At 50.0% G+C, this 24,825-nt stretch overlaps 3 protein-coding genes across 15 annotated transcripts in view; 1 reads left to right on the top strand and 2 right to left on the bottom strand.

Annotated features, from left to right (window-relative positions):
* Ppara (peroxisome proliferator activated receptor alpha) overlaps positions 1–6,941 on the top strand; it is a 57,829-nt gene extending 50,888 nt beyond the window's left edge. For 6 of the 9 annotated variants that reach the window (XM_021258802.2, XM_087213692.1, XM_021258801.2 and 3 more), the window contains one exon: positions 5–6,941. In XM_021258802.2, coding sequence (XP_021114461.1) covers positions 5–249 — 245 coding nt within the window. In that variant the 3' untranslated portion in view covers positions 250–6,941. The remainder of the gene's footprint in view (positions 1–4) is intronic. The other 3 variants (XR_015452211.1, XR_015452210.1, XR_002395211.2) reach the window with 3 other exon arrangements.
* On the bottom strand, positions 5,218–13,718 carry Cdpf1 (cysteine rich DPF motif domain containing 1). 5 transcript variants are annotated; one of them, XM_021258798.2, is made up of 4 exons: positions 13,526–13,718; positions 9,643–9,755; positions 8,828–8,943; positions 5,218–7,941 (listed from the first exon to the last, which is right to left on the bottom strand). In XM_021258798.2, the coding sequence occupies exons 2-4, from the start codon at positions 9,753–9,755 to the stop codon at positions 7,658–7,660; spliced, it is 513 nt and encodes a 170-aa protein (XP_021114457.1). In that variant the 5' UTR covers positions 13,526–13,718; the 3' UTR covers positions 5,218–7,657. The 5 variants fall into 5 exon arrangements, with proteins under 5 accessions (XP_021114457.1, XP_021114456.1, XP_004845445.1 ...); XM_021258797.2 differs by having other exon boundaries at positions 13,576–13,718; XM_004845388.2 differs by having other exon boundaries at positions 8,832–8,943; positions 13,576–13,718.
* A 4,208-nt stretch (positions 13,719–17,926) lies between these two features.
* Positions 17,927–24,375, bottom strand: Pkdrej (polycystin family receptor for egg jelly). Its single transcript, XM_087214211.1, is given in 6 exon segments — positions 17,927–19,362; positions 19,365–20,648; positions 20,651–21,559; positions 21,562–22,152; positions 22,232–23,808; positions 24,026–24,375. Coding segments are annotated over 6 exon segments (6,147 nt in total).
* Between the last annotated feature and the right edge of the window lie 450 nt (positions 24,376–24,825).

Genomic DNA, 24,825 nt, shown 5'->3' with positions numbered 1-24,825 from the left:
ATAGATCGGCCTGGCCTTCTAAACATAGACTACATTGAGAAAATGCAGGAGGGCATTGTGCACGTGCTCAAACTCCACTTGCAAAGCAACCATCCAGACGACACCTTCCTCTTCCCCAAACTCCTCCAGAAGCTGGCAGACTTGCGGCAGCTGGTGACAGAGCATGCAAAGCTCGTGCAGGTCATCAAGACCGAGTCAGATGCCTCACTGCACCCGCTGCTGCAGGAGATCTACAAGGACATGTACTGAGGCCCAGCAGTATGACAGCAGCCACCCTGCAGGGATGTTGAACACCGGCAGCACTATAGAGGAAGAGTGGGAGCAGCTCGAATTTGCACCCTTTAACCTTGGAGATGGGAATCTTGTCCTGCAGTGGTCCTGCTGGCAACCAGCACTCAGAGAGCACAACTGCTACTCGAGTGCTGGTGCTCAGGACCCAGGAAATTAAGGAAATCATGAGCCACAGTCTGATTCTAACTCGCCCGATATAATCAGTGCATATTTCTTTATATCGCGTGCGTAATTTGCCATTTAATTAACGGGTAACCTCAATATACATGGTCTGTTCCCTTTCAACCGCCCCTTTTGACTCTTGTGCTCCCTCCTGATGTGGAAAACTAGTCAGCACTTTTTAACAACTTTTATAATCCTATAAATCTAGATGTAGCCAAAGGTTAGGTATTTAAAATGCAGCAGAATATTTATTTGGACAATATCAATTCTGTTTCCTGAATCTGAAGAAACAACAGGCTGTTTTTTAATCGTAAGACTGAGAATTTTCAAGAACAGTTTGATAAGCTATTAAAACGCAGCCATCGCTGGCCTGGGATTTAACTCAGTGGTTCTGCCGCCTGCATCACAAGTGCAAGGTGCTGAATTTGATCCCCGGTACCAAAAAAAAAAAAAAAAAATGCAGCCATCGTGTTGTTTTTTCAGTTCATAGTTTTTGTGGTCCCAGGTAGTTTGTGGCAAAGCCCATTCCCAGGCTCCTGTAGAAGATCCCAGGGAACTCTGTCCCAAGTCCCCCTCTGGGTGTTGTAAGTTGTGACTGGGGAGGGCTGGGGATTTAACTCAGTGGTTTCGCTGCTTGCTGTGCAAGCGCAAGGACCTGAGTTCGATCCCCGGTACCAAAAAAAAAAAAAAGGTTGTGACTGGGGTAAGCAGAGTCAAGACAAAACCTTCTCTTCCCTCCTGCTTACCTCTGTTCCTCTCAAACCGGAACCGACTCAATCAGGCTGCCTGGAGGCTGGGTAGTGATTTTAGGGCCAAGCAGAAATGATTTCTAAACAGTCCTCTGGGTCCTCTTCCGGAGCTCCTTTGTCTTTTCCTGTGTTGCCTTTTAAAATGTGATGCTTTATTGTTTGAACTCTCAGACTTTATCACCCCGGCTGGGTGGGGCTGGAAAACAAGAGAAGAACGCCAGGTCCCCCAGCAGCCAGTGGTACCTACTCTCAGATTTCTTGACAGGTTTTTTTCTTAGCAAAGATATAGTTAGGTCTCCTTTTTCATCTGTGTATATAAGGTAGGGTGTTTTTTTAACATCTAAAATAGTTTTAGCCTTAAAGATCAACTTTCCAACCTCTGTCCAATTGGAAAGCAGTGTTAATTATGGTTTTTGGCCTAGAGCTGCATTCTCTGTCTGTACACCTGGTAGATAAATGGTCACATAAAGAATCTTCAGCAGTGCCCCTCCCACCCTACCAGGCTGGTCTGATCTGCCAGTGTGTCTGCCACCGTTCAGGGCGCTGGGCACTTAGGTCCTGGTTGTCTTTGGTGCCTGCCTGCCTGCCTGCCTTCCTTCCTTTCCTTCCTTCCTTCCAGATCCAAAGGACCTGTTGTTGGCCAGCAGCAGCAGGCACCCTGCCCAAGTGCCTTAGGACCCAGAAGCAGAGGACACTCTTTCCATATCGGCCAACAGTCATTGCTGAGCCTGTTCCTTCCCCACTGTGAACTCCCTACACTGAGGAGACCCCAGGGCTGGGACCATCCAAGTGCAGGGTCCAGTGCTCAGTCTGTGTTGTCCCCACTACCGCACAGCCTCCTACTCTGATGTGCGCCAGACAAATACTGCTCAGATACGCGTGGCCTAGGAAGGGAGCCTCGAGACCCAGCCTGCCAGCAGCATCGTCATTTGTCCTGTTTAAAGTTTCCCAAAACACATGCACAGCCATCTCCCATGTCCTGTTCTCTGTGGTGAAGCCAAAATGACTGGTGAGCTCTGTATTAGTCCACCTAATGCTCAGCATGTGGGGAGCATTTGATTCTGTTAGGGTCTTGAGAAACTATCAGTGATGTCCGTAAGGAAGCCAGAAAGGAGACCTGTGACCTCAGTGTGAAAGTCCTTTGACATTATTCACTTTTAATAGGAAGGAAAACCAGAAGTCTCATATATTTAAGCATCAAGTTCACTCATAGCCACCCTGTGCTAGAATATTTTGGGTCACCTCTTCAGAGATATCTCAGGGGATCAGTATTACAAAGGCAACCAGGACCTAAGTGCCCAGCGCCCTGAATGGTGGCAGACACACTGGCAGATCAGTGCCCACCCATCTGTGATGAATGTGGAGTAGAAAGAAACCTAGGACTGGGCACATCCAAGAATGCCAACAGAACCTGCCCTGTTTTAAAGGGATTTTTTTCATCCTCAGATCTAAGAAGGTTCCTTTCTGCTATACCTTTTTACACTGGGCCTTTAAGACCCCAAAGGACCAAACCACCTCAGGCACTGAGTGGGGGTTCAGGGAGGGTGCAGCAGTCCCCAGAGAGAGCAGAACCCCAAGGCACAAGCAGGCTATTTGGCAGATGACAAGCAAACTTTAATTCAACTACTTTCCTCCTCAACGTACCAGCTAACAGCTCAGTCAGCATTGCAAAGGCACTGTTAGAATGAAGGCGCACAAAACCTCAGCCTTTGTGGTGTCCCTGTGGTCCAGGTGTCACAGTTAGGGGTGCAGGGGCACACACTAGGTCTGTCCACCTGTACTTGGGAGATGGTGAGCTGTGGGATTTCCAGAGGAGCTCCACTGTTGAAAGGGAGCCTTTTGCATAAAATGTGCAGGTGCAAATATTGCTGCCCTGTCCAGTGAAGCTGAGACTGTGACCAGCATTCCCACTGCAGGGCCCCACCCACAAGGTGCTCCTCTTGTCCACTCCTGCTGCTAGCCACACAGAGAGCTTTCCCAAGAAAGGCCCTGCCGATGCTGGAGAGTGACCCTCATGAAACAGTGGCACTCAGGTCCTCTGCTTGTGGCTCACCTGAATCCCTCTGTTGGACCCAGAGCATTTCCCACCTTGAGACCCTTCAACACGGGACACCAGGCTCATTTGATACTTAGCATCGTACACAGGATGGAGGGGATTCTGTCCTGACTGGTGGCCTCACACATCCTTGGAACGATTTGTCAAACCTCAGGTTACAGACATTTCAACCAGTATGTTTGCACCCCCCAGCGGACACTGGCTTTTTTCGGGGTGGCAGCTCCTTCATGGTACCTCTTCAACCCAAGTGGCCTTTCACACTGCGGACCCCAGGCACCTGTCACATCCTGCAGCTCAGTACCTAGCTCGAAAGCAGCCTCCTGAGGTCTCCCACCTGCAGCCCCTGAGGGCTGCACCCCATTCTGAAACAGATACACCCAGCCTGGGATTGCTTGTCCACCCCTGCCACCTCTCTGATCTTCTGGTGCCAACAGACCAGCTGTCCACCAGCTATCTGTGCAGCCGATGCCCACTACCTGCAGTCAGCACAGCGGCCTGATGCATGTGTTTCTGCACAATTCTTTCCTGAAAAGACTTCTCTTACCTGGTGGTACATGCTGTCATCCCAGCACTCTGGTAAGCTGAGACAGGAGGATTGCAAGTTTGAGCCCAGCCTGGGCAACTTAACAAGACCCTGTCTCAACTATTTTTCTTTTTAAAAAGGGCTGGAGACATAGCTCAGTTTGAAGGCCCAGATTCAGTCCTTGGTAGCAAAAAAAAAAAAAAAAAAAAAACCTCCTATGTTCAGAACAGTGGTGTGGACTTTGGTAAGGCAAGTCACAAATCAATACCGATGCCACCAAGGGAGGAAGAGTATCCAGGGACTGTTTCAACGCATGTGAGTGTGACAGCACAGACATTACCAGGCATGGAGAAGGACTGACTCTTCTCATTTTAAAAGTGGCCCAGTTTCTCTCCACTCGAGTGGACTGTGCTGTGCCAGTGCTCTTGGCACCCACACCTCCAAGGACAGCAAAGGTGGAGGCTGCCCGGCAGACTGCCCTCAGATGTCACCTTCCAGAAATGAAGGTCCACAAACACCTGCAGCAGAAAGCGTGTTCTGCCACCTGCCTCACAAGCGTTAAGTCCCGAGTTTGATCTCCAGTACCGAAAAAAAAAAGAAAGCACAGAGGATCTTGGCTCCAAGGAGCTGAGGGAGCATGGGGACGAATCAGTGCACATTCAGCTGTGTTGGTGCAGCCGGGGGACATCGTAGCAAGAGATCATGTCATTGGCAGCAGTCACCAAGCAGCCTTTGCCAGGCCACTACTCCTGAGAGACCCTCTGCCAGCAGAGATGTCAGAGTAAGCTCCGAAGGAGATTTGCTGGGATGTCTAAATATATACTGAGGTGCCAAATTTAATGGAATTCAGAAAAACGGTCATCACCCCCCAGTCTGCAAAACAGGATAACCACCAGAGCACTAATTTGGTCAGACTCAGAACATAGGGGACCATTATATCTCTTTAAAACTCACAATCACACTAAAATGTAGAACTGGAAGTTTTGTTTAAAAAGAAAAAAAGGCAATGAGCCTCCCTCTGCCTTCGGCCTAAATAACTACACAGCGGTCCCCATCACGCTCCTTGAGTGGGATGCAGCAGGCTGTTACGCTGTGTCAGCAGGTGAGCTGCAGCCTGTGTGGCCCCATGTGAAGGTAGAGAGGTGCAGCCCTGTCTGTTGCATCCCGGGCACTCGAGGATGGCTTCACAGAGCTGGAACCCGCTGTCAGATGACCCTGTGCTTCTCAGGATTTCAGGAGACATGAGAAACAGCATTGCTACTTCTGCCTGACCCCCAGCGCATCCCTTTAGTGAGGGAGGAGCGGGCAACTAAGGTGCACCATGGCGTAGGGCCCCATCTCTCCAGAACAGACCAACCGGGTCCATATTCGGTGTCGGACCTGATGAACCAATGGACAACGCCAAGTACTTCAGGGGCTCCTGGCTGCTAGATGCATTGTTTGCTAAAAAAAAAAAAAAAAAAAAAAGCAAGAAAAAAATTTGCTAGTTTGAGTCAGAAGTGAAAATCCTCCATGTTTTTCTCTCGAGAAGGAAATATACTGGCCACTTCCGCTCTTGCCCTTCTTTTCCCCTACCCAGCATCAAATGTTCCTTCATCAAGTTCACTGATAGAGTATCACACAGGCTGGCACACAAGCCCTAGCAGGAAAAGCAGAAGGGCAGGTGGGCCCCTGAGTCCCCTGGCCCGCAGGGGTTGCTCTTGGGCACCTGGAAGGGAGGGGGCCTACCCAGGCCTCTGTCTGAGTTAGATGAGGGCCAGCTCTAGGCCCGAAGATCAATAAATGACTGATCCTTCCTGTAAAATCAATCACTTTTGGAAAATTCCCTATTTTAAAGGCACAGTCAGTTCCTTCTCAGGCCTAAACAAAATGTACCTCACAACAGATGCACACTATGTTGTACCCTTTTTGTAAGGTTACAGTATTATTCATGTTGTCACTTCTTTTTCTATACCGTATGGTAAAAAGAATTAAGTGAACAGCTGTATCAATACTGTGATGTGAGTTTTTTAAAACCATCCTAATACAAATAGCTGACTAATTTGCAATCATGTGTCTAATAGCTAAATGTGAATTAGTGGATTTTCAAGTCAGTGTTCATTGCGGTTAAAGCCTGGCTCTTGAATGTACCGGAAACAGGAAGCTGAGCTTGAACAATGGAGACCCAAGGGCATGTGGGTGCACATGACCCTGGAACTTTTCATTTCTCCTGAGACACGCAGTACTCTCCTTGTGTAAATCTGTTCCCTCTGCTATACTTTATATGTAGGAAGTAAACACCTGTCTTTATCCATTTCCACCAGTGAGGCCTTCTTTGACCCCAGGTGGGTAGTCACAGACTTCACAAACCACTAGCTAGTCCTATCTTGTTCACAGCATCTGCTCTTCAGGGAATCATGACCTATGGATTATTACCAAAGAACCTTGGCAGGCTGACATGTTCTGGTGGAAATCATTTGCAGCCACTGGTTCTCTGGAAGCCCCTGGATAGCACAGCCCAAAGCACAGGGCAGAAACCAGAGCCCGAGTGGCCCTTATTCTGCTTCCGGTATCTTGGCCACATTTCCTTTTGGTGCATCTTGGTCTCTGTGACACCCCCTAGGTACCACTGTGCTATTGCACTGAACCTAGGAGAGGGTCTAACGGACATTCTCAAGGAGGGACACATTTCCAAAGCAAGGACTGTGCTGGGCCCCTGCCATGTGCCAGGGTCGCCGTTCTTAGGTGCCTTATGCTCTGAGAGTGGCCAGAGGCTGCCAGCCCTGGCCTCCTTAGCGCAGAGTAGTTCCATGTAGGAACTGAGGCACAGGCTCCAGCGTTCTCCCCAACCTCACAACCTCCTAGCGGCAGGGCTGTCCGGGACCTCAGGAATCCAGGGTGCAAACAGGAGGGCAAATGTAATTTCTCTAGTTACATTAATGGATCGGTTCCATGCAATTAGAAAATGGCTGTAACATTACCTTAATTTTTAAAAATTTTGGGTCATCTTCATTTCCCTGTAAGGAGACTGAACCGACTATATGTATTGATTTCTATCCTGAATTGATCGGAACTGGTATGTCTGGAATGTCCTACTGTAAGACTGGTGAATGTAAAGAGTTAATTTCAGGGTACAGTTTTGCCTTAATGGTTGTAAAAATTAAACTATTTTTAAAAATTATTTGGTGCATTGAGTGATGTGAGAATTACTGGGTATGCACAATGAAAAAAAAAAGTAGGAAAAAAAACAAACAGTAGGCATTTAAAAATAAAACCCAGTGCACACACCAGTGAGAAAAAGCTCTTTATCCATCTTTTATCAAACATGACAGAGGCCTTGCAGTGGTCATGAAGTGGGACAAAGCAGCCCCTGCCTCTGCAAATGCTAAGCAGACACCCAGCGCTCGACACCACAGATGCCACTGTGTGGGGGCAGGGCCACGGTGACATTGGCTGGCGGGGGGGCGGGGGGGCGGCTGGACGTCACCAGCACTGAGGGCTAAGTCCAAGATGGCCAGGGGCACTCTACCTGACTTGGGGATGTGGGAGAGAGAAGGGGGTGGGCTCTGAGCTGGGGCTGGCCATGGGGACTGTCCATACCCACCATGGGGATATCCCCACCCAGTGTCCACGGGGAACTTCCCCAGCCACAGCCCACCCAAAAAGCCTGCAGGGACATCTGGTCTCCAAGTGCTGAGTGGAAGGATTACCTTTCAAAACATTAGCTGGTTCTCTGAGTTCATGATTAACATGGTCAGGATTTCAACCACCTCTCAAAGTGTGAAGTGAACCCCTCTCCCCTCTACACCTGCCGAGGGGAGCGCTGGCAGACCCCGCAGCACTTCCCCTGCTCCTGTGTCTGCTGCACATGCACCCATGGTGACCTCGGCCCACTGTTCACCCAGGAGGCGCTGAGGCCGCAGTGCTGTGCCTGGCATGCCCCCTGTCTTGGGGGTGCCCAGCCTGCTCAGCTGCAGATCTGCTCCCAGGAACGAGGCTGGCACCGAGGGTGGGCTCTGCGCAGGCTGCGCTCATGTCCCAGGACAGGCCCTGCCCAAGGGCCGCTTGGAGGAGGGGGCTTTCCTCTTCTCCAGGTCTTGCTGGATTTCTGGCGGGAAGGCGCTGAGGTTCTTCTGGACGCAGGGCAGACAGAACCTCTTGGAGTAGAACAGACTGCATTCCTGGGAGGAGCAAGGGATGACTGAGACCCCAGCAGCACCCACCACAGGGCTGTCAAGGGCCCCCAGAAGGTCAGTAAGGCCAAGATGGCCAGGGGTCTGAGGGGCTGGCACGGCATCCAGGAGAGGCCCCAGTGGGAAGAGCCCAATGGGACAGAGGTGACAGTGACAGGGGGCTGTGCCTCGTGTTCATGCCTCCAATTCATGCCAGTGATGGAGTGAAGGAAGCAAACCATACGGCCAGTTCGACAGATGTGCCACAGGCCACCCCCAGAGCCGGACTTCCTCGAGTTCTGTTCCTGTATCACTGCAGGGACAGGACGTGGGGCCACAGGGAGCCAGCAGCAGCAAGGCACAGAAGGCAGGGGCAGCCCCTCCACCCCCTCGTGTCCATTCACCCCATGATGTCAGCATCGGGACTGCACACACACACACACACACACACACACACACACACACACACACACAAACAGCACACAGCACCAAGCTCAGGACAGTGCTTCCCAGCACTCTTTGCAGCTGGGGATGGCCATGTGACTCCGTCTGGTCAAGGCTATCTCCAACAGCTGTGTGTGCCACCTCCTGGTCACTCCCTTCAAAGGAATGGGCCTGTATGTGCTCCCTTGTCCCTTCCTACTGGCTGGGATATAAATGTGATGATGGGAGCTGCAACAGCTATGGTGGGCCACAATGGATGTTGTGTGTTGCTGATGGCAAAGTGCTTGGGGCTGTAAGACTCGGACCACCTAGAGAGCCCCTCCAGCCAGCTCTCGCTGGACCTTCATTCTCTGTCATGTGAGCCCTGGGCTCTGAGGACCCACACCCACTCCCCACTGGAGATAGGAGGGCCAAGTTCTCCCTGCCACGGTGGTAGCCCAACCCCGCTTACCCACCGGGCCCACGCACACCAGCCTGCTGCATACGCTGCACTGCGCACCGAGGACCAGGAACCTGCCCCTGTCTGGCGAGAAGGGGTCCTTCATGATGTAGCTCTCCTCCAGGAGGCTGTAAGGACAGGAGCTCAGTGACAGACAAGCCTGCAACTGCAGGCCACCAGAAGACCTGACAGGACAGGAGGGGCCCCTCAGCCACAGGGGCTGCCCCGTGTGACCCCAGCCCTGAGCTGACTCCTGGAGTGGGATACAATGCCACGCAGGGAGACTGGGCACCGTCCCTACCCTCACCGGCCTGCAGGCTGCATGTCAGAACAAGGCCGCAGGGACACCAGGTGACCACTGCCACTGTGCCCCATGCAAGGACCGAGCTGGTCAGCCCTCCACACATGGCAGCTGATGAAGGACAAGCTGGCAGTCAAGAAGCAAGCCCAGGACTACCTCCCTACCCGCCTGCTCTGGGCAGATCACAGGAAACCAGTCCCTATGCCTGTTCCCCACCAGCACAAGGACACTGAACAAGACAGGTACCCTGCCACGCAACTGCCACGGGCAGGATGGCACTAGGGCACAGCCCCAAGGGAGGAGCCCATCATGGCTCTGTGGCTGGGCTGTTCCTGCCTGGCCTTGGGCATCCCCTACACTGCAGCCTGCAGGGAAGGGCAGGGTGGGGCGGGGCCAGGAGGGTCCAGCAGCCCAGAGCCTCACCTCACCCCACCCCGCCCCGCCCTCCCCTCTTGGGTCTCACTTCTAGTATCCAGAGCCATGGCAGGGACAGGCCAAAAGCATGGCGGCCTGAGACTGTACTCACAGGACAGACTGGGTATTGGGGGGCTTCTGTCCCACGTAGCTGTAGGGTGCAGTCAGGGCACAGAGCTGGCACTCGAACACTCCCAGGGGACTGCGCTCGGCCTCAGACGTCATCTACAGGATCAGAGATGGCTGTCACCTTCAGAACCAATGCCACCCACCCCAAACCTCACAGCCCACTGTGTGCTTCACACCCACAAAATGCAAGGTCCCTAGCAGATGGGGAAACTCAAGAGCACGAGCATTGGACTCCTGCTGGGCCATGAAATGGATCTCAAGCTTAAAACACAGAAATCATACAGTTTATTCTCTAACCCCAAAATAGTCAGAAATCAGTAATAGAAAGACCTGGAAAAGCTCACAATCTGGAAATTTAAAAACGTGTTTCTGAAGAAATCATAGTTCACAAGAGAAATTAGAAAATAAACTAAACTAAATGGAAACTAAAATGCAACATATAAAAATTGGTAGAATGTACCTTAAGCAGTACTTAGAGGGAAACTGACAGCACTAAATGTTTACATTAGATGAGAATGTTTAAAATCAAGTAACCAGGTGTGCAGGCCTACTACAATCCCAACACTCTGGGAGGCTGAGGCAGGAGGATTTCTAGTTTGAGCACAGTCTGGGCAATCTACCTAGTCCCTGTCCCTAATTTTAAATATATATATATTTAAAGGGCTGGGGATACAGCTAAGTGCAAAGGCCCCGGGTTCAATCCCCAATGATCAAAAAAATCATGTAAGTGGTGATTTAAGAAACTAGAAAAAGCCAAAGTATACCCAACATATGTAGAAAAAAGGATATAATGAAAAAGATACAGCCATAGACAAACAGAAAAAAAAACAATAAAACCAAAGTTGCTTATTCCAAAAGGTCACTAAAAGTGACCTTTAATGAGATTGATCAAGAAAAACCGCAAAGATATGAATGACTAACCTCAGGAACAAGAAGAGGACATCACTAAGACCAGAGACATTAAATAGATAAAGCAATGCTATGAAGAACTTTCAACCAAAAAAATCTGACCATCAGATCAGAGGAGTAGATTTCTTGACAAATAACAATTATCAAAAGTGCAGGGCGTGGTGGTACACACCTGTAATCCCAGCACTAGAGAGGCTGAGGCAGGAGGATCACTGTAAGTTTAAAGCCAGCCTGGGCTCCATAGTGAGTTCAACACCAGCCTAGACTACATAGTAAGACCCTGTCTCAAAAAAAAAAAAAAAAAATCAAAATTAACTCAAGAAGAAACAGGAAACCTGAATAACACTACATCTACTAAGAAAATTAAATTCATAATTAAAACTTCCCCAGAAATGAAATAAAAGAACCTATTTTTTGTAAAACTGACAAGCCTAGATGGCTTTACCAGCAAATTCTGCCAAGCACTTCAACAGGAAGACTCCTATACCGGCTTCCAGAGTCTAAGGGAGAAAGGACTACTTCCCCTGGTGTCAGGAAGGCAGGACTCCACAGACACCAGCCCGAGGGTTACCCAAGATGATGAACTAAATAAACAGGGCTACCAGGGGGATCCAGACCCATATCCTCATGGGCATAAATACAAAAGTCCTTAACAGAACAGCAGCCAGCTGGGTTCAGTCACGTACAGGACAAGGCCTCATATACCATGAATGAGCGGATCGGTTCCAGGAACACAAGTATTCCCAAAACAATGAATACAATTCATGCCAGTGACAGAATAAAGGAAGCAAACCATGCAGCCAATTCAACAGATGTAGAGAAAGAACGGCAAACTGTGCCTGGCCCTCCCACAGCACAGCAGTGTGGCTTCATGACGGTCTATAGGGTGAATTCCCTTCTTCGGCACCCGAGAGCCACTTAGCTTGGCACCCGTTTCCACCCAGGCCGTGGCTCCGGGCCACTACCCATCCTGCAGACCCTGTACCCTCACCACCTAGCCTTTGCCCTGCTGTCCCTTCTGTCCCTCCCACCAAAGGCCTCCCCTCATCCCTACCCTTGGGTTTCTCTCTGGCTGCAGTCAAGATTATTATCTTTGGTTTTGAATATATTCCTAAGGGTTTTTTTCTTTTAAAGTTTTTTGTTCTGATGGTGTTTCTTCAGGCAAATTTCTTAATCTGTGATTTGATATCTTTCATTACTTTTAGACTATTCAACTACTTCTTCTGCCCCATTTTTCTCTTTTCTGCTGAGATTCCAACTGCAAATTGTTGTTATGCCATTTGATGTCATCCACAGTTCCTGGATGCTCTATTCTGGGGTTTTCACTCTTTTCTTTCTGTGTTTCAGTCTGGGTAATTTCTATTCACCCATGTTTAAGTCTATCGATTCTTTTTTTCTTAGCTATGGCAAATCAATACATGTGCCCTTTTTTTTGAGACAGTCTCCCTATGTAGTTCAGGCTGGCCTAGAATTTACTGTAGCGCAGGTTGGCCTTGAACACAGTGATCCTCCTGTCTCAGCCTCCCCAGGGTTGGAATGACAGGCATGCACCACCAGGCCTGGTTCCATGTGCCTTTAAAAAGCATTCTTTACTTCTGCCATATTTCACTACCAAGACTGTGTCCTTCTCTGCTGAAATTCCCATGTATTTGTGTACGCCGAGAGAGCCCTTAACATACAAATTGTGCTTTTCAACTCCTCCTGTGCTAGTTCTAACATCTGTATCTGATTCAGTTCTACAAGTTGTTTTGATCCCTGACAGTGTGTTCTTCATCTGGTTTCTTTGCTTTTAGATGAGTCTCATTTGGTTGAGGGCTGGGCGCCGTTTCTAAGGCAGTGAAGCAATGCTTCTGGCTGAAAGCAGTGTCTCCACCTCTGCTGGGCCTTTACTGTGGGCGGCTCAGTCCATCTAGTGAGCAGGAGAGGTGGACATGGATTTCCTCACTGCTATTGTTCTCCTCAGGGTGTCTCTGTCTTAAATTTCCCTAGCCTTACTTGTGTTTAGGTGTGAGATTTATTTGTCCAAAGTTTTTCTCAAAATCTGCTCTACCCTCACCTTTAGGCCACAAGGTGTCAGGTGGCACAGCTGTACCAGGTGTCCTAGTATTCTGACCCAACTTCCAGTTTAGGGTTGGGCAGGAATCCCAACCCTCCCTAGCTACAGGAGACCTCTAAGGACACAGCCTCAGGACTGTCCTCTGCCCCACCCCCACCCCAGGGGCCTGTCCTCACCTCACCCACAGGGTGACAGGACTTGCTGCCCTTCCCCAGTGGTGTGAGGGTTTTGCTGCACTAGGGTGGACAGAGGCAGCTCTAGGTTGGGGCAGCAGCCTCCTCCTCCCCTGGGTGTGCAGGCCAGGAAGGCTTTCTCCCTCCTTCTGTCTCCTTTCCCTACAGCACTCAGCGAATACTGGTGAAGTCAGCGTGGGTAAAAACTTACCTGTTTCCAGGGGCTCTGCCACCTCACCTTGTCTGCCCATGTGTCACCGCCCCATGCCCTCTCCCTGCCTTGTCTCAGATGTCCAGCTAAGTGGAACCTGTGATGGCAGCTGTCTGGTAGGGTCAAGAAAAGTTATGACCCATGGATTATTGAGTTTAGGCTGTCGGCAGGATTTCTACTCATCTTTCGAAGTTCTTATTTCACACAACCTGATCATCCGGACCTGGCAGGGTCCTGTATATACAGCAGCATGAGCTCTGGAATTAGGCAGCCCAGATGCAAACCTCTGAGGCGCGGGTTCCCAATGGCTCCCCTCCTGCCCGGTACTGGGGACTGAACCCGGGATCTTCCCACTAAATTACATCCGCAGCCCATTTTTTATTCTGAGACAGTGTGTGGCTAAATCACTAAGCTGCCCCAGTTGGGCTAGAATTCGCGATCCTCCAGCCTCGTCCTCCTGGGGTGATAGGATTACAGGCGTGCGCCCTAGTTCGGGTTGTGCCCCGGACAATCCTACCGACTGTCCTTCACCAGCACCGTTCCCTGCTCGGAGGCTCTCAGGCTCACCGGGGCTCCGTAGGGCTGGCGATAACCCAGGGTCCAACAGCCCGCCCTTCGGTCCTTCCGCCAGAGGCGAGGTCAGAAGCCGCCGCGGACGCTCACGACCTCCGTCCGGTTCCGCGCCCCATAGCGCGTGCGCGACCCCGCCCATTTCCCCCATAGTCCCCACCCATTCCCCCCATGGTCCCCGCCCACCATCCGAGCCCCTGCCGGGGGCGGGATTTCCGGGTGCCTTCTGCTTATAACATGTCTTTCCGGTGCCGCGCTGCGCGAGCTCCAAGGGCTGGGGATTTAGCTCAGGGGTTTGGCCGCCTGCTGTGCAGGCGCAAGGTCCAGGGTTTGATTCCCGGTACCAAAAAAAAAAAAAAAAAAAAAAAGAGAGAGAGCGAGGTCTCGGCCTGCCCCTGGGGCCAAGGAGTGTCGCTTCTGGACAGCCCCGGGGCTTTCGGCTTCTTCCTGGGTTCTCCAACGCGTTCCGCAGAGTCGGAGTCGCCGGCGCAGGGCCTGCGGATGGCGGGGGCGCCCGGACTGACTCCATTCCGTTCGCCCCCACGCACCCGAGACAGGGATGCGATGTTAGCGCGCTGCTGTGTCCTGCTTCGGGGCGTCCACCGGGTGCAAAGCGACACCGCGTCCCTGCCGCCTTTACAGAGTTGCGTCGCCCTCTTCAACCCCCGGACTTCAGTCTCCTGGGCACCAACGACGCCAGTTTCCCCTGCACCTGGGGGCGCGCATGCTCTTCCTACCCCAGAATACCCGTCCCTCCCGTGGGCGAAGGTCGGGATTCTGAGCCCTAGGGCCGGGCCAGTGCACCCCACTCCTGGCGGGCTGGAGACCCTCTTCCCTAACGCACTGTGTCTTCCCCTGTGCCTTGGGGGTGATGGTGTTTGCTGCCCCCTTCCCCCGGTGAATTAAGGGTTTTGTTCTGTAAGAGAGGAGACCTGCAGCAGAGCTGCAGCCTGCCTTCAACTTCCCTCCCACCGGTCTTGGATATTTGTCTTCTAGTGGCGTCCTCTGTACCCATTTCCCGGCCCGGGAGGGGTGGGCACTGTCATTGCCAAGAGATGCTGCGACTCTGTTCCTTATAAACCAGAATTTACCCTTGATTTGACAAGTCACGTGTAATGCAACTTTGCCCAGTTGCATTAGATTGCAGTCTGGGACTTACTCTTTTGGGGAACTGGGAAGTAAGAGGGGAGACATTTTAGTAATATCGGGAACTAGACCACTCTTAGACCTGGGCAGAAATTAGCAAGCGGTGCAGACATGACTTCAGCTGTGCTTACAGGAGTGACATTCTTTACTTTGTTCACATTTATATACTAAATTTAAAGATTTTTTGTTTTGTTTTCTGGATCTGTCCCGAGATGGAACATTTTGGCGAAGCATTTCAAATGTGATCTAGAACCACTCTGATACAAGACAGTAGTGGCAGGAAGGCTAAAACGGTTAGACTTTAGCTAAATTATGCATCCGCTATGAGAGTCACACAGTACTGATGGAGGAAGTAATGGTCTTTGGCAGAGCAAAACGTTACATTTAAAAATTGAACTGTCAGGGCTGGGAATTTAGTTCAGTGGTTTTGCCGCCTGCTGCACAAGTGCAAGGACCTGAGTTCGATCCTCGGTACAAAAAAAAAAAAAATTGAGCTGTCCACAGTTCCTACAAAAGCCTTATCAAAACTTTAATTCCAAAAGGATTGAAAATATTTCCTAAAATTTTAGACAAAAAAAAAAAAAAGATTTGCCTAAAGAAACTACATGTGACATAAGCACTAAAATGCCATTGAGTTACAATCATTTGTTACGGTTTGGATCTGGACTGTTTGAAAAAGGCGTGACGTGTTAAAGCCTTGGTGCCTAGTGCCACAGCGTTCAGAGCTGGGGCTTGGGGGAGGAGATTGGAGCAGAAGGGCTCTGGTTTAATCAATGGATTAATCCACTGATAAATTCTTTTTTTTTTTTTTTTTTGGTACTGGGGATCCAAGCAGAAGCAGAAATGACTGCGCTAAATCCCCAGCCCCCACTGATAAGTTCTTAATTGGATAGGCTATCAGAAGGTGATGGAGATTAGGAGGTGAGACCTCACTGAAAGGAGGGGGTTCTTGAGGCATGGCCAGGAAAATGACGGTGTACCTTGTCCCCGGCTCCATTCTTCCCCTGCCTTTCTCCTGTCTGCCACAAAGTGAGCCACTCTGTCTCACCTTGGTCCAGAAGCAGCAGAGCCTCATGACCATGGACTAAGACCTCTGAAACTGTCTCAGTCCACACTCAAGCCAGAAGAAACATTTTCCTCTTTAGGATTTTTTTCTCAGCTGTCCTGTCACAGTGATGGAAAGCTGCCAAACATGGTAGTGATGTTAGAACCAAGAACAAACATTTGCTTGTATCTGAAGATTTGTGTGTAAGTAATTCTGGAACTAATTTCATGAGACTATTTTCTGGCTGTTCGAGGCTCTGTTGAAAGACTTGAACAAAATGAGGAGAAACCTACTGAAATTTTCAGGTTTTAAAAAATATCTCAGTATTGAAAAATGTAAAGAAAAAGGTAAACACTATTGTAGTAAGAAACTGCTAATCCCAAAATACCATAATGATAACATAATGTAAGAGAAATGTAATATTTTCAGCACTCCTGCTAATCTTGCATATACACCTTCCTACCAACGTTTAAATGTGATATTGATGTTCATGGTTCAATTCTGAGTCTAAAGCTTTAAGAGTCTTATTGCTGATTGCTAAATTTGGGAAGAATGCCAAGATGCTGCGGTGCACCACCCAGACAGCACATGTGTCTCAGCCTCACCAGCCAATGGTCTTCATTCCTTCCAAGGCCAGTGTCACCCAGAGCCAGAGTTAACCCTATAGTCTGGGGCCGGGGATTTAGCTCAGTGGTTTCACCACCTGCTGCGCAAGCACAAGGACCAGAGTTCGATCCTAGGTACCAAAAAAAAAAAAAAAAACAAACCTATAGTCTGCAGTTCAGTGAACGAAGCAATTTGATTAGGATGCAGCCAGCTTCTATCAGTAAAGAGCTATCATTTGGGCCCACATTTTTACCTTTTCTCAATCTGTTCAGCTATCAGGTGGCTAAGAGAGGTCCAAGGAATGTGAGCTCCAGCAAAGACAGTGGGCCAGCAGGGACCAGGGCACCCCGTGACCTCCCCGCCAGGGAAGTGAGAGCATCCAGAGCTGTTCCTTGACACTTGCTGTATTGGCCTTGGGTGAGTGGCTCATCTTCCTTGTCTTCTCTGGAGGGAAGGATGGAAAGCCGTGTGCACAGAACTGCGGGAGCATGGGTGCTACGGCCATCCCAATGCTGCTCGGGAGACAGGGCACCAATGTGAGGACAGAACAGCCACCCACCTGACTCAGTTGCCATCCTTTTCTTTTCCTTGACTTTAAGGGCAGCTACCATGTGTCTCTTTCCTGCAGATGCTGAAATCACTGCAAGTCTCACAGAAGAAATTTCACATTTAATTCTGATAAAATGTAAAGTGGCATCTACCTAAATGGGTATGCTTCTGAGTGGAAATATGACAGCTGTTAGCCCTTGTTGCTCTCAAACAATGAACCACATTTTCCTTATTTCTAAATAATTCACCATCCCATGACCAACCCATCCTGTAAATAACCAAATGCCCAAATCCTGGATGCATACATTGCTATATTCAATATGTACAACATGCACTGTATTTCAGTGAGAACCCATCCATGCTTCTGTTGATAAAAGCTAGATCTCTTACTCAGAAATGTTACAAAAGTTTACTTGAACTGCAGGAGCCTAAATGAGTAGGTGGGAAGCTTCAGGCTTCTGACCCTTGCATTCCCAAGCTCAAGAGCAAGTTCTAGAGCTCTTCACAGGGTCCCCTGGCACTATCCCACCAGGAATCGGGGGAGGGGAGGCTCCCTTGCCCTGAGCTGCAAAGGGGAGGGACACCCAAGGAGGTTGAAGGTTTGGGGCTCTGCCGAAAGCAGCAGGCCATCAGCTTGTAGCCAGTGACTGCTCTGCCTGGGAAGGTCCAAGGTGGGGACTGATTAGCTCCTTCCCTCAGTACCAATGGTTTCTAATCCCTCCAAACCACCGCAGGCTGCTAAGAAATGAGCACTGTCACAGATTCCCATCTAAAAGGAAGTCAGTCCAGGATCCCCACACTGTGATCCTCCTCTCTCCCTGGACTCCCCAGTCTATGCCTACTTCCTGCTCCCAGGAGCAGGCCCAGAGTGGGGGTGCTTCTGACATGGGGGTGCACAGCATAGAAAGTATGACTGAGCTACAAACGATTCCTAAATCCCCTCAATCCCATAAATGGTTCTTCAGGGAGACTCTCGGTTGTGGTACTTGAAATCATCACTGATCAAACAACGAGGTAAACCATTTTCTTCTCACTAATGTTTTGGGTCTTCAGCCCCAGATGCCAGCAGCTGTTCTTCTCTGGCTGCCCGTACAGCATGTCAGTGAAGAACTCAGGCTCATCTCTAGCCCTAGGGTCAGGGGCCAGAAAGCTAAAGACACTTCTTGGCTTGTGATACAGGTAGGACATGACTTCCACCTCCTCCGATGGTTCTTCGTATACAGGCTGCCTCATGTCCTTGTAGGCCGACAAGATCATGGCCTGAAACAGGTTGATCAAGAGGAAGACCATCACCAGCAGGAAAGAGGAGAGGAACAGGACCCCAAGAACCTTGTTATTGGAAAATTCGGTGTTCTGAAAAGCTGAGACACAATAGGAGAATATCCTCTGAGTGGCATGAATCAAGTTACTGTACTTCCACTCATGTTGACCAAATACCAGGTAACCAAAGGCCATGTACGCAAAGAAGTGCACAGACACCACAATGGTCATGTGACAGATGCCAGGAAGGGCAGCCTGGACGACCCTCCAGGCCAGGCGCACATCATAGAAGAATCCGGAATACCTGAGGGTCTTCAAGATGGTCAGAAATAATAGGAAAGCCAGAATTATCCTCATGGTGTGATCTACTTGTGAAACTGCATGGAAAGGAATGAAGTCATGAGGGTTAGACAAGTAAAATTGGATCATGCCAGCAGCCAAGAAATACTTCCTAAAATAAAGCATGACCAACACAGTAAATAGACATTCCAAAGTGAAGTTGAGCAAGTTGCACATGCTTTTCACATAGGAAGCTCACTCTTATGTGATGATGTAGCCCTCATTGACAATGTAGGCTAAAAAGAAAATGAGAATGGCCACATACAGGTAGATTTCTGCCAATGATTCACTGTGGAGCTCAGCAAGTGAGAAGGAGTGGGTGGAGATGCTGGCATTGACAACTCCTAGCTGAGAAACCTCAAATACAACAGAAATGCTGCAGAACAGACTGGCGTCTGGATTGAAAGTGGTTAGTTCCAGAATCATAGCCCATGTCTTCTCATCAAGCCAATTGCTCTCTTGAAGTTCTCCAAGCCTCAGTGTGGAATTAAGCTGCTGCTGTTCTGGGAAAAAATAGAATATATACCCTCCGGACCCATAAGTATTTAACAGTCCATAGGAATAATACACCCACCTCTTTCCCTGAGGTTTATAAGTGAACCCATCAGTATTCCTGCTCATAGCCTGCTTATGAACTTCACTCCAAAACTTAGAGTAGTTTCTTGTGTCCTCTACGTCAGTGCCATACTTGGGATGACAGTGAATTTCTCCTGCCACTCTGTTCTGCACAAAGCTTTTAGCAGGTGGACACGTTTTTCCACTAGGTTTTGTCCTCACTTGTCTCCTGAGTGAAAGCCTCAAGATCTTGGAGGAGCTGTCAGGAAGAAAGGTCGGGTTCAGTCATTGTGGAACAAAGGCAAGAGCACGCGGTTGAGCCATTTGTAGATGTTCTCCAGCTTTGTCACGGCAGCAAGGTCCACAGAGAAGCAGTCTCGGATGAACTGGTTGTAGTAGAAGCTATCGGTGTGGTGCAGCAGGACAATGAGGAACAACAGCAGGGCCAGGAAGATGCAATGAGTCACGATGTAGCTCAGGAGTAAGACAGCTCTTCTCCTGACCCTCTTCCTCCTTCTGAATATCCTGACTTCATCTTCCATGAGGGGCTGGTACATCCTTGAGCCTCGCAGGTGAGTGACATGCTCCTGGAGCTTCTGCATTTCATCCGGACGCATCCTCATCCCCCGAAGCTTGATCTCAAGAGACTGATACTTAGTTGACCATGCCAAGTTTTTACAGTACTTGGGTTTACTTGTCCATCTGATGCCTGACCAGAGTATAATCTTAAATGGCTGCACCAGAAAAACTGACTGACACAATGAACAAAAAGATGCGAAGAGCCACTCTACTGATTTGTTGTAGCTGTAAGTCAGGCCATAGAATATGATAAAGAATGAGGATATGGTACACGTGCTGAGCACAAAGAACCATGCTACATAAGCACACCACCGAGACAGGGCGATCCAGGGCTGTATCTTAGGGTGTTTAGGGTCCTGTTGGGAAGAGGGTTCTCCAGAAGAGGCATCTGCAATGTCTTCCACCTTTCTGTTATTGACATTTGTATTAGTCTCTGTTGTCTCAGTGGTCACCTGGAGAGAAGCCTTTGGTTTTCCGGCCAAAACCTTCATAGTGGGCGTCGAGGCTTCCCTGCTATACCCTCTGGCAGCTTCATGTACACAGCACTTATACAAGCGCTCCTCCCAGCGCTCACTTCCTTCCAAAGTCAGAGGATGCTTTTGAGGAACTACCTCATCTAGATCTACTTGGGGTTTCTTCTGGGAGTGGGTGAAGAAAAAAGTTATTAACGATTACACCGGGATTGTGATTAAGACACTTTCAATTCCTATCATCATTAATCTGATGTAGTGCCCCTCTCTTGATGTAGCCTGCTTGTGCCTGTTCAGAGTAAAGAACATAGCATTGCAAAGAAGAGCACTTAGCAGTGTTGCTAAGCAACAGGACAATCTTCGGAGTCTACTGAATGGTTTAGCAACAAAACCAGCAAAAACCGAGAACCACACATGGTGTGTCCTGAGCTTATAGGTCAGATCTATCAGGAAGAAGTCCTTTCTTCTCACAGGCTCCTCTGGACATGTAACATAAAATGTTCTATCCAAAGTGGTGTCAACAGCCACTTTCGGCACATGAACAGCCAAATGTGCCCGCTAAATAGATTCTCCACCTTGATTCGACTCAAATACCAACTAGGTGCTTCACCCTCATTGTTGTGCCACACTCGAATGGAATGGATGTCCCCTAAGTCACTTTTTGTTGTCAGAAGAGTGCTGATGCTTCCTCGCAAGAGAGTTCTAAAGAGTGAGTGGCTTAAGCAATGCACATCACTGGTGCTCTCCGTGCCCCTAAGCTGGACAAAGACATTGGCCCTGGTTCCAGCCCCATAACGACTTCCTGTAAAGACAGTGACCAGGTAGCACGTGCTATCATAAGGATCATTATCAGGCAGGACCACTACACAGTCCCAAAGACACTGGTCCATCTCATTCCTGTACAAGGCCCAGAAAGCTAGAACTGTGTAGATGAGCAGGATGAAAAGGACAGTGAGGAGAGTCACAGGGTTGTACTGATAGTCCTGGGGGACCTTCAACTGTGGATCCACAGAATTAGGGACTGTGATCACCTTGGCCATCATGTAGTGTGTACGCAGAGGAACATGGGTTGGAATCCTCAGCTGCCGCCGGGTCCTCGCCACATCCCTGCGGGTACAGTGCACTTTGTCCCAAGTGGTCTTCTCAGCCCGAGTGCAGGCATCTTCTCTCCACCCGCTCTGGATCCTGTACATGTCCAAGCAGTGGGCACCAAAGACAGAAATTCTCACTAGCTTGTGGCTGGGCTCCAGGACAAAGCTCAGGGCCTGCAGAACCACGGATATGTTGCACTTGGGCGAGCGGCTATGCCGAGTCATGACCTGCAGCAGGGATTCGGGTAGGCATACCACTCGAGCCACCCTGACTACACAGGCTGGGTCAAACAGGCCACTCTGGATGACAACTGGAGGCTTGTCATGAGGCAGCAGGAAGGGGCCACCAGATGGGTGGGGGTGACATGATGGCCCACATACACCAGTGCCTTCCACAGCACGGTCACTTCCGTCATGATGTGGACCAGCACCTCCCTAACTCCTCTGCTGTCCACCTCAAAGCTAAACCCCCCTGCCATTATCTTCGAGTACCCCGTGACATCGTTGTCAGGTCCCATAGTGAGCTTAAAAGTCGCAGAGGTCAAGTTTTTTCCAGTGAGGTACACTTCCACTGTGTCAGGTATGATGTCTATCGTGCCCCCGTTATCTGTGGCCCCCATCATCCTGAAACTGTCCACCTCTGTTGAAATGCTTTCTGGGTAACTTAACCAAGGAAACGGGTCATCTGTGAACTCACAGAACATCCTAGAAACTGGAGCATTTGCAGGCAGACCAGGAACTCTGCTTGCGTTTAATGTTGCATGGAACCAGTTTTGGCCGTGTTTGTCTTTTCTGAAGGCCCGAGCAACATCCCACTCTGCAATGTTCTCCACATACATGTTAAACCCAGGAGCCCTCAGCATGGTGGCTTCACTCCCTGGCACTTTATGAGCCAATACTGTGTCTGATAGAGATTCCATTACATAGAAAGGATCTTCGAGGGCTGGGGATTTAGCTCAGTGGTTCCAGCACCTGCCTTGCAAGCGCAAGGTCCCAAGTTCAATCCCCGGTACCCAAAACAAAGAAAGGATCTTCGACCACTTCATGAGGAGTAGCCAGTTTAAGTATATTAGACAAACTCATTAATATTCCAGCGCTTACCATTTCTATCTGTTCAGAGCTAAAGTACTCATTTTCCTGTTGATATGTTTGCAGGGCGTGATTTGCTTGCTGTATCCCCACTGTGGCATGTTTCTGAGCAACTTGGGTGACTTCAGAGGCTTCTTGTGTTAGCTTGGTAACAGCTGTCATTGCCTGGCCAACTTTCTCCAAAGTTCTTAGAGGAAGCACGAAGGACTGGTTGATCAGGTATTCTCGGAGGTGGGCTTTGTCATCTCTGAGGGTTCGCTCAATTTTCATGCTATTCAACACAGAAGCTACCACATTCATTAAGCAACTTGCAAGTAACCAGTCCTGCCTGTGAAGCCAGGTAGACAACAATGAAGTTGGTCGCACGGTGAAATTGAGGAGGTGCTGCGACATGGTCTTTGCAGAGCTTCTGTCGGTAGGAGGCCACACGGTAACAGAGAAAGTCACCTGAGAAAAAGCTCCCAGAGAGTTGTAAACCCGAGCAGATATCTTCAAGGCCTAGTGATTCGCAGAGGAGCCAACAGGGAGAAAGGAAGGGGGTGTTATGGCCTGTGTACCCCAATACAGGATGGTCCCCAGAATGTTCTCTTTCACCAAACTGACATCACCATCACTGTTCAAATCAGAAACTGTTATTTTATATGTAAGAGGGATATGCTTATCCTTAAAATGACCACACTTCACAACAAATTTAGTAAACATTGCGATTCCTTTCGCTGGATTCACCTGGCATTCCCCGATTTGAGGGCTGTGGTTGATGATAAAGGAGTGTCTGAATTCCAAGGTCATGCCACTCCAACTCGCCAGATACACAGAAAACCAAAATTTAGCTTCCAAAAAACTCTGGAAGGCCAAAGCTTTCACAGACAGGTAAGCACCATTCCTCCCTGTTACAGTCTGCCTGGCCCAGTCAAAGGGCACCTCCTCACCCCATGGAGAAGCAATGGACCAGCTGTAGACATCCTGCCGGCCACAGCTTGTGCAATTTAGAAACAAGGAAAATCTGCGAGATGCAACTAAAATGCGATCACAGTTTTCACTACATGAAATGCAAGCCGTGGGTATTGGTCCTTGGAGCACATGTACCCTTTTATCAGAAAACGCTGCTCTGTGACCCTTCTGTATCACCATTCTGAAATAATACACATGGTCCCCTTCAAGGTTCTCTGGTAAAAGTGTCAGTACTGGGCCAAAGGCCCGAGGCCAGTGCAGATGCGCCTGATCTGGGTGACAGACTTCCTGGTCTGTCCCTGTTAATAAGTTGCCAATGTACTTTCCTGCATTCATGGTACAGTACCAGGAGAAATGGAGTCCCTCTACTAGGTCATCTGCATCTGGGTCAGAGGACATGGTCCCATTCAGAATCAGCTCGTCTGTGAAATTAACTGTTAGGCTGGCATCTCCAAGAAGGACCGCCCTCAGGGGGCTGCTAATGGGCCATCCAGAGACGGAATCTGAGTCTTTTACCAGCAGTGCATTGGGATCCCATGTGGGCGGTAGCCTCGGTGAAATGAAACACATTCAGGTCTGGAGTCTGAGAAGCCCCGGGGGTGTGTAGGGCGGACCATTGCACGGGGCGGTAGCTGCGAAGGGTGTGCCAGGTGGGCCCAGCCAGGCAGGACAGCCCAGCGCTGCTGCTGGACGCTGTCCTCAAGGGGGCCTTCTGCCTTCCTTTGCAGGGGCACTGGGACCAATGCCTCCCTCCTGATAATCTTCACCTGCTGGAGGTGACAGGAGCCCACAGCGGCTCTGCGGTCAGAGGTGGTGGCGGGTCCCCTGGGGGACATCTGCTCCAGGCGGGGCTCATTGTAGAGTGGGCCACGCCGGGCTGACGGGGCGGGGCCACGCAACTCGGAGCCTTGCCTGGTTCATTCCGGGGGACGTTGCCCTCGGGGGCCACGCAGGGGCGCTGGCCAGGATGAACAGGCCTGATGCACAGCCGGAGCCCCAGGGTGGCCCTGGGGACACCTGATGGCCAGGCTGATGCCCCGAGAAGGCTGGAGGGCGAATGGAAGCAGTCCAGGACCAGGCCCAGGCCCAAGAGGAGCAGTGTGGGCCCGGGTCGCATGGCGCCCGCCTGAGAGGTGGCGAAGCAGCGTGGGACCTCCCCACGGTGGGGCGCAGGGACAGGCGCGAGGTGTCAGTGGTCACGGGGTGGGGGAGGGGAGAGCGCTTAGAGGGCTCCCAGAAACAAGGGGGTCTGAAGAGCAGTTGGGACACTGGGGTTCCAGCAGTGGGGGCCGTGGGGTCCCCCACCTCTCTGTTCCCACCACTCTGCACCCCAGGATCAGGGATTGGTGAATAAGGTTAATTTTCCTCCCTTCACTCCTTCAGCAGGTAGAGCCCTGAGCAGAAGGCCACTCCTCTGGGAAAAGGATGGAAGTCCACAGCAACTATGAGCACCCGAGGGCTGGAAGGCCTGACTTTGGGTTTCTTACTTAGGTTGACTTTCTTCTACTTTTTAAATTTTCCACCACTCCTTAGGGGCCAGGGATTTAGCTCAGTGGTTCCAGTGCCT

The sequence above is a fragment of the Heterocephalus glaber genome, unplaced genomic scaffold (genome assembly GCF_053883595.1).
Source record: "Heterocephalus glaber isolate CG9 unplaced genomic scaffold, H.glaber_assembly_v1.0 deba00001444, whole genome shotgun sequence".
NCBI lineage: Eukaryota > Metazoa > Chordata > Mammalia > Rodentia > Bathyergidae > Heterocephalus > Heterocephalus glaber.
Note: the sequence above shows the minus strand (reverse complement) of the source record. Positions and strands in the feature narration are given on the sequence as shown.

Bases quoted from the DNA above. Each gene is read 5' to 3' on its own strand.
- Cdpf1 (XM_021258798.2), bottom strand. From the start codon at position 9,755: ATGACGTCTGAGGCCGAGCGCAGTCCCCTGGGAGTGTTCGAGTGCCAG. The intron at 8,944-9,642 runs GTGAGTACAGTC...CTGTCCTTACAG, and splicing joins CCCAATACCCAGTCTGTCCT to CCTCCTGGAGGAGAGCTACA. The intron at 7,942-8,827 runs GTAAGCGGGGTT...TGCTCCTCCCAG, and splicing joins GGTGTGCGTGGGCCCGGTGG to GAATGCAGTCTGTTCTACTC.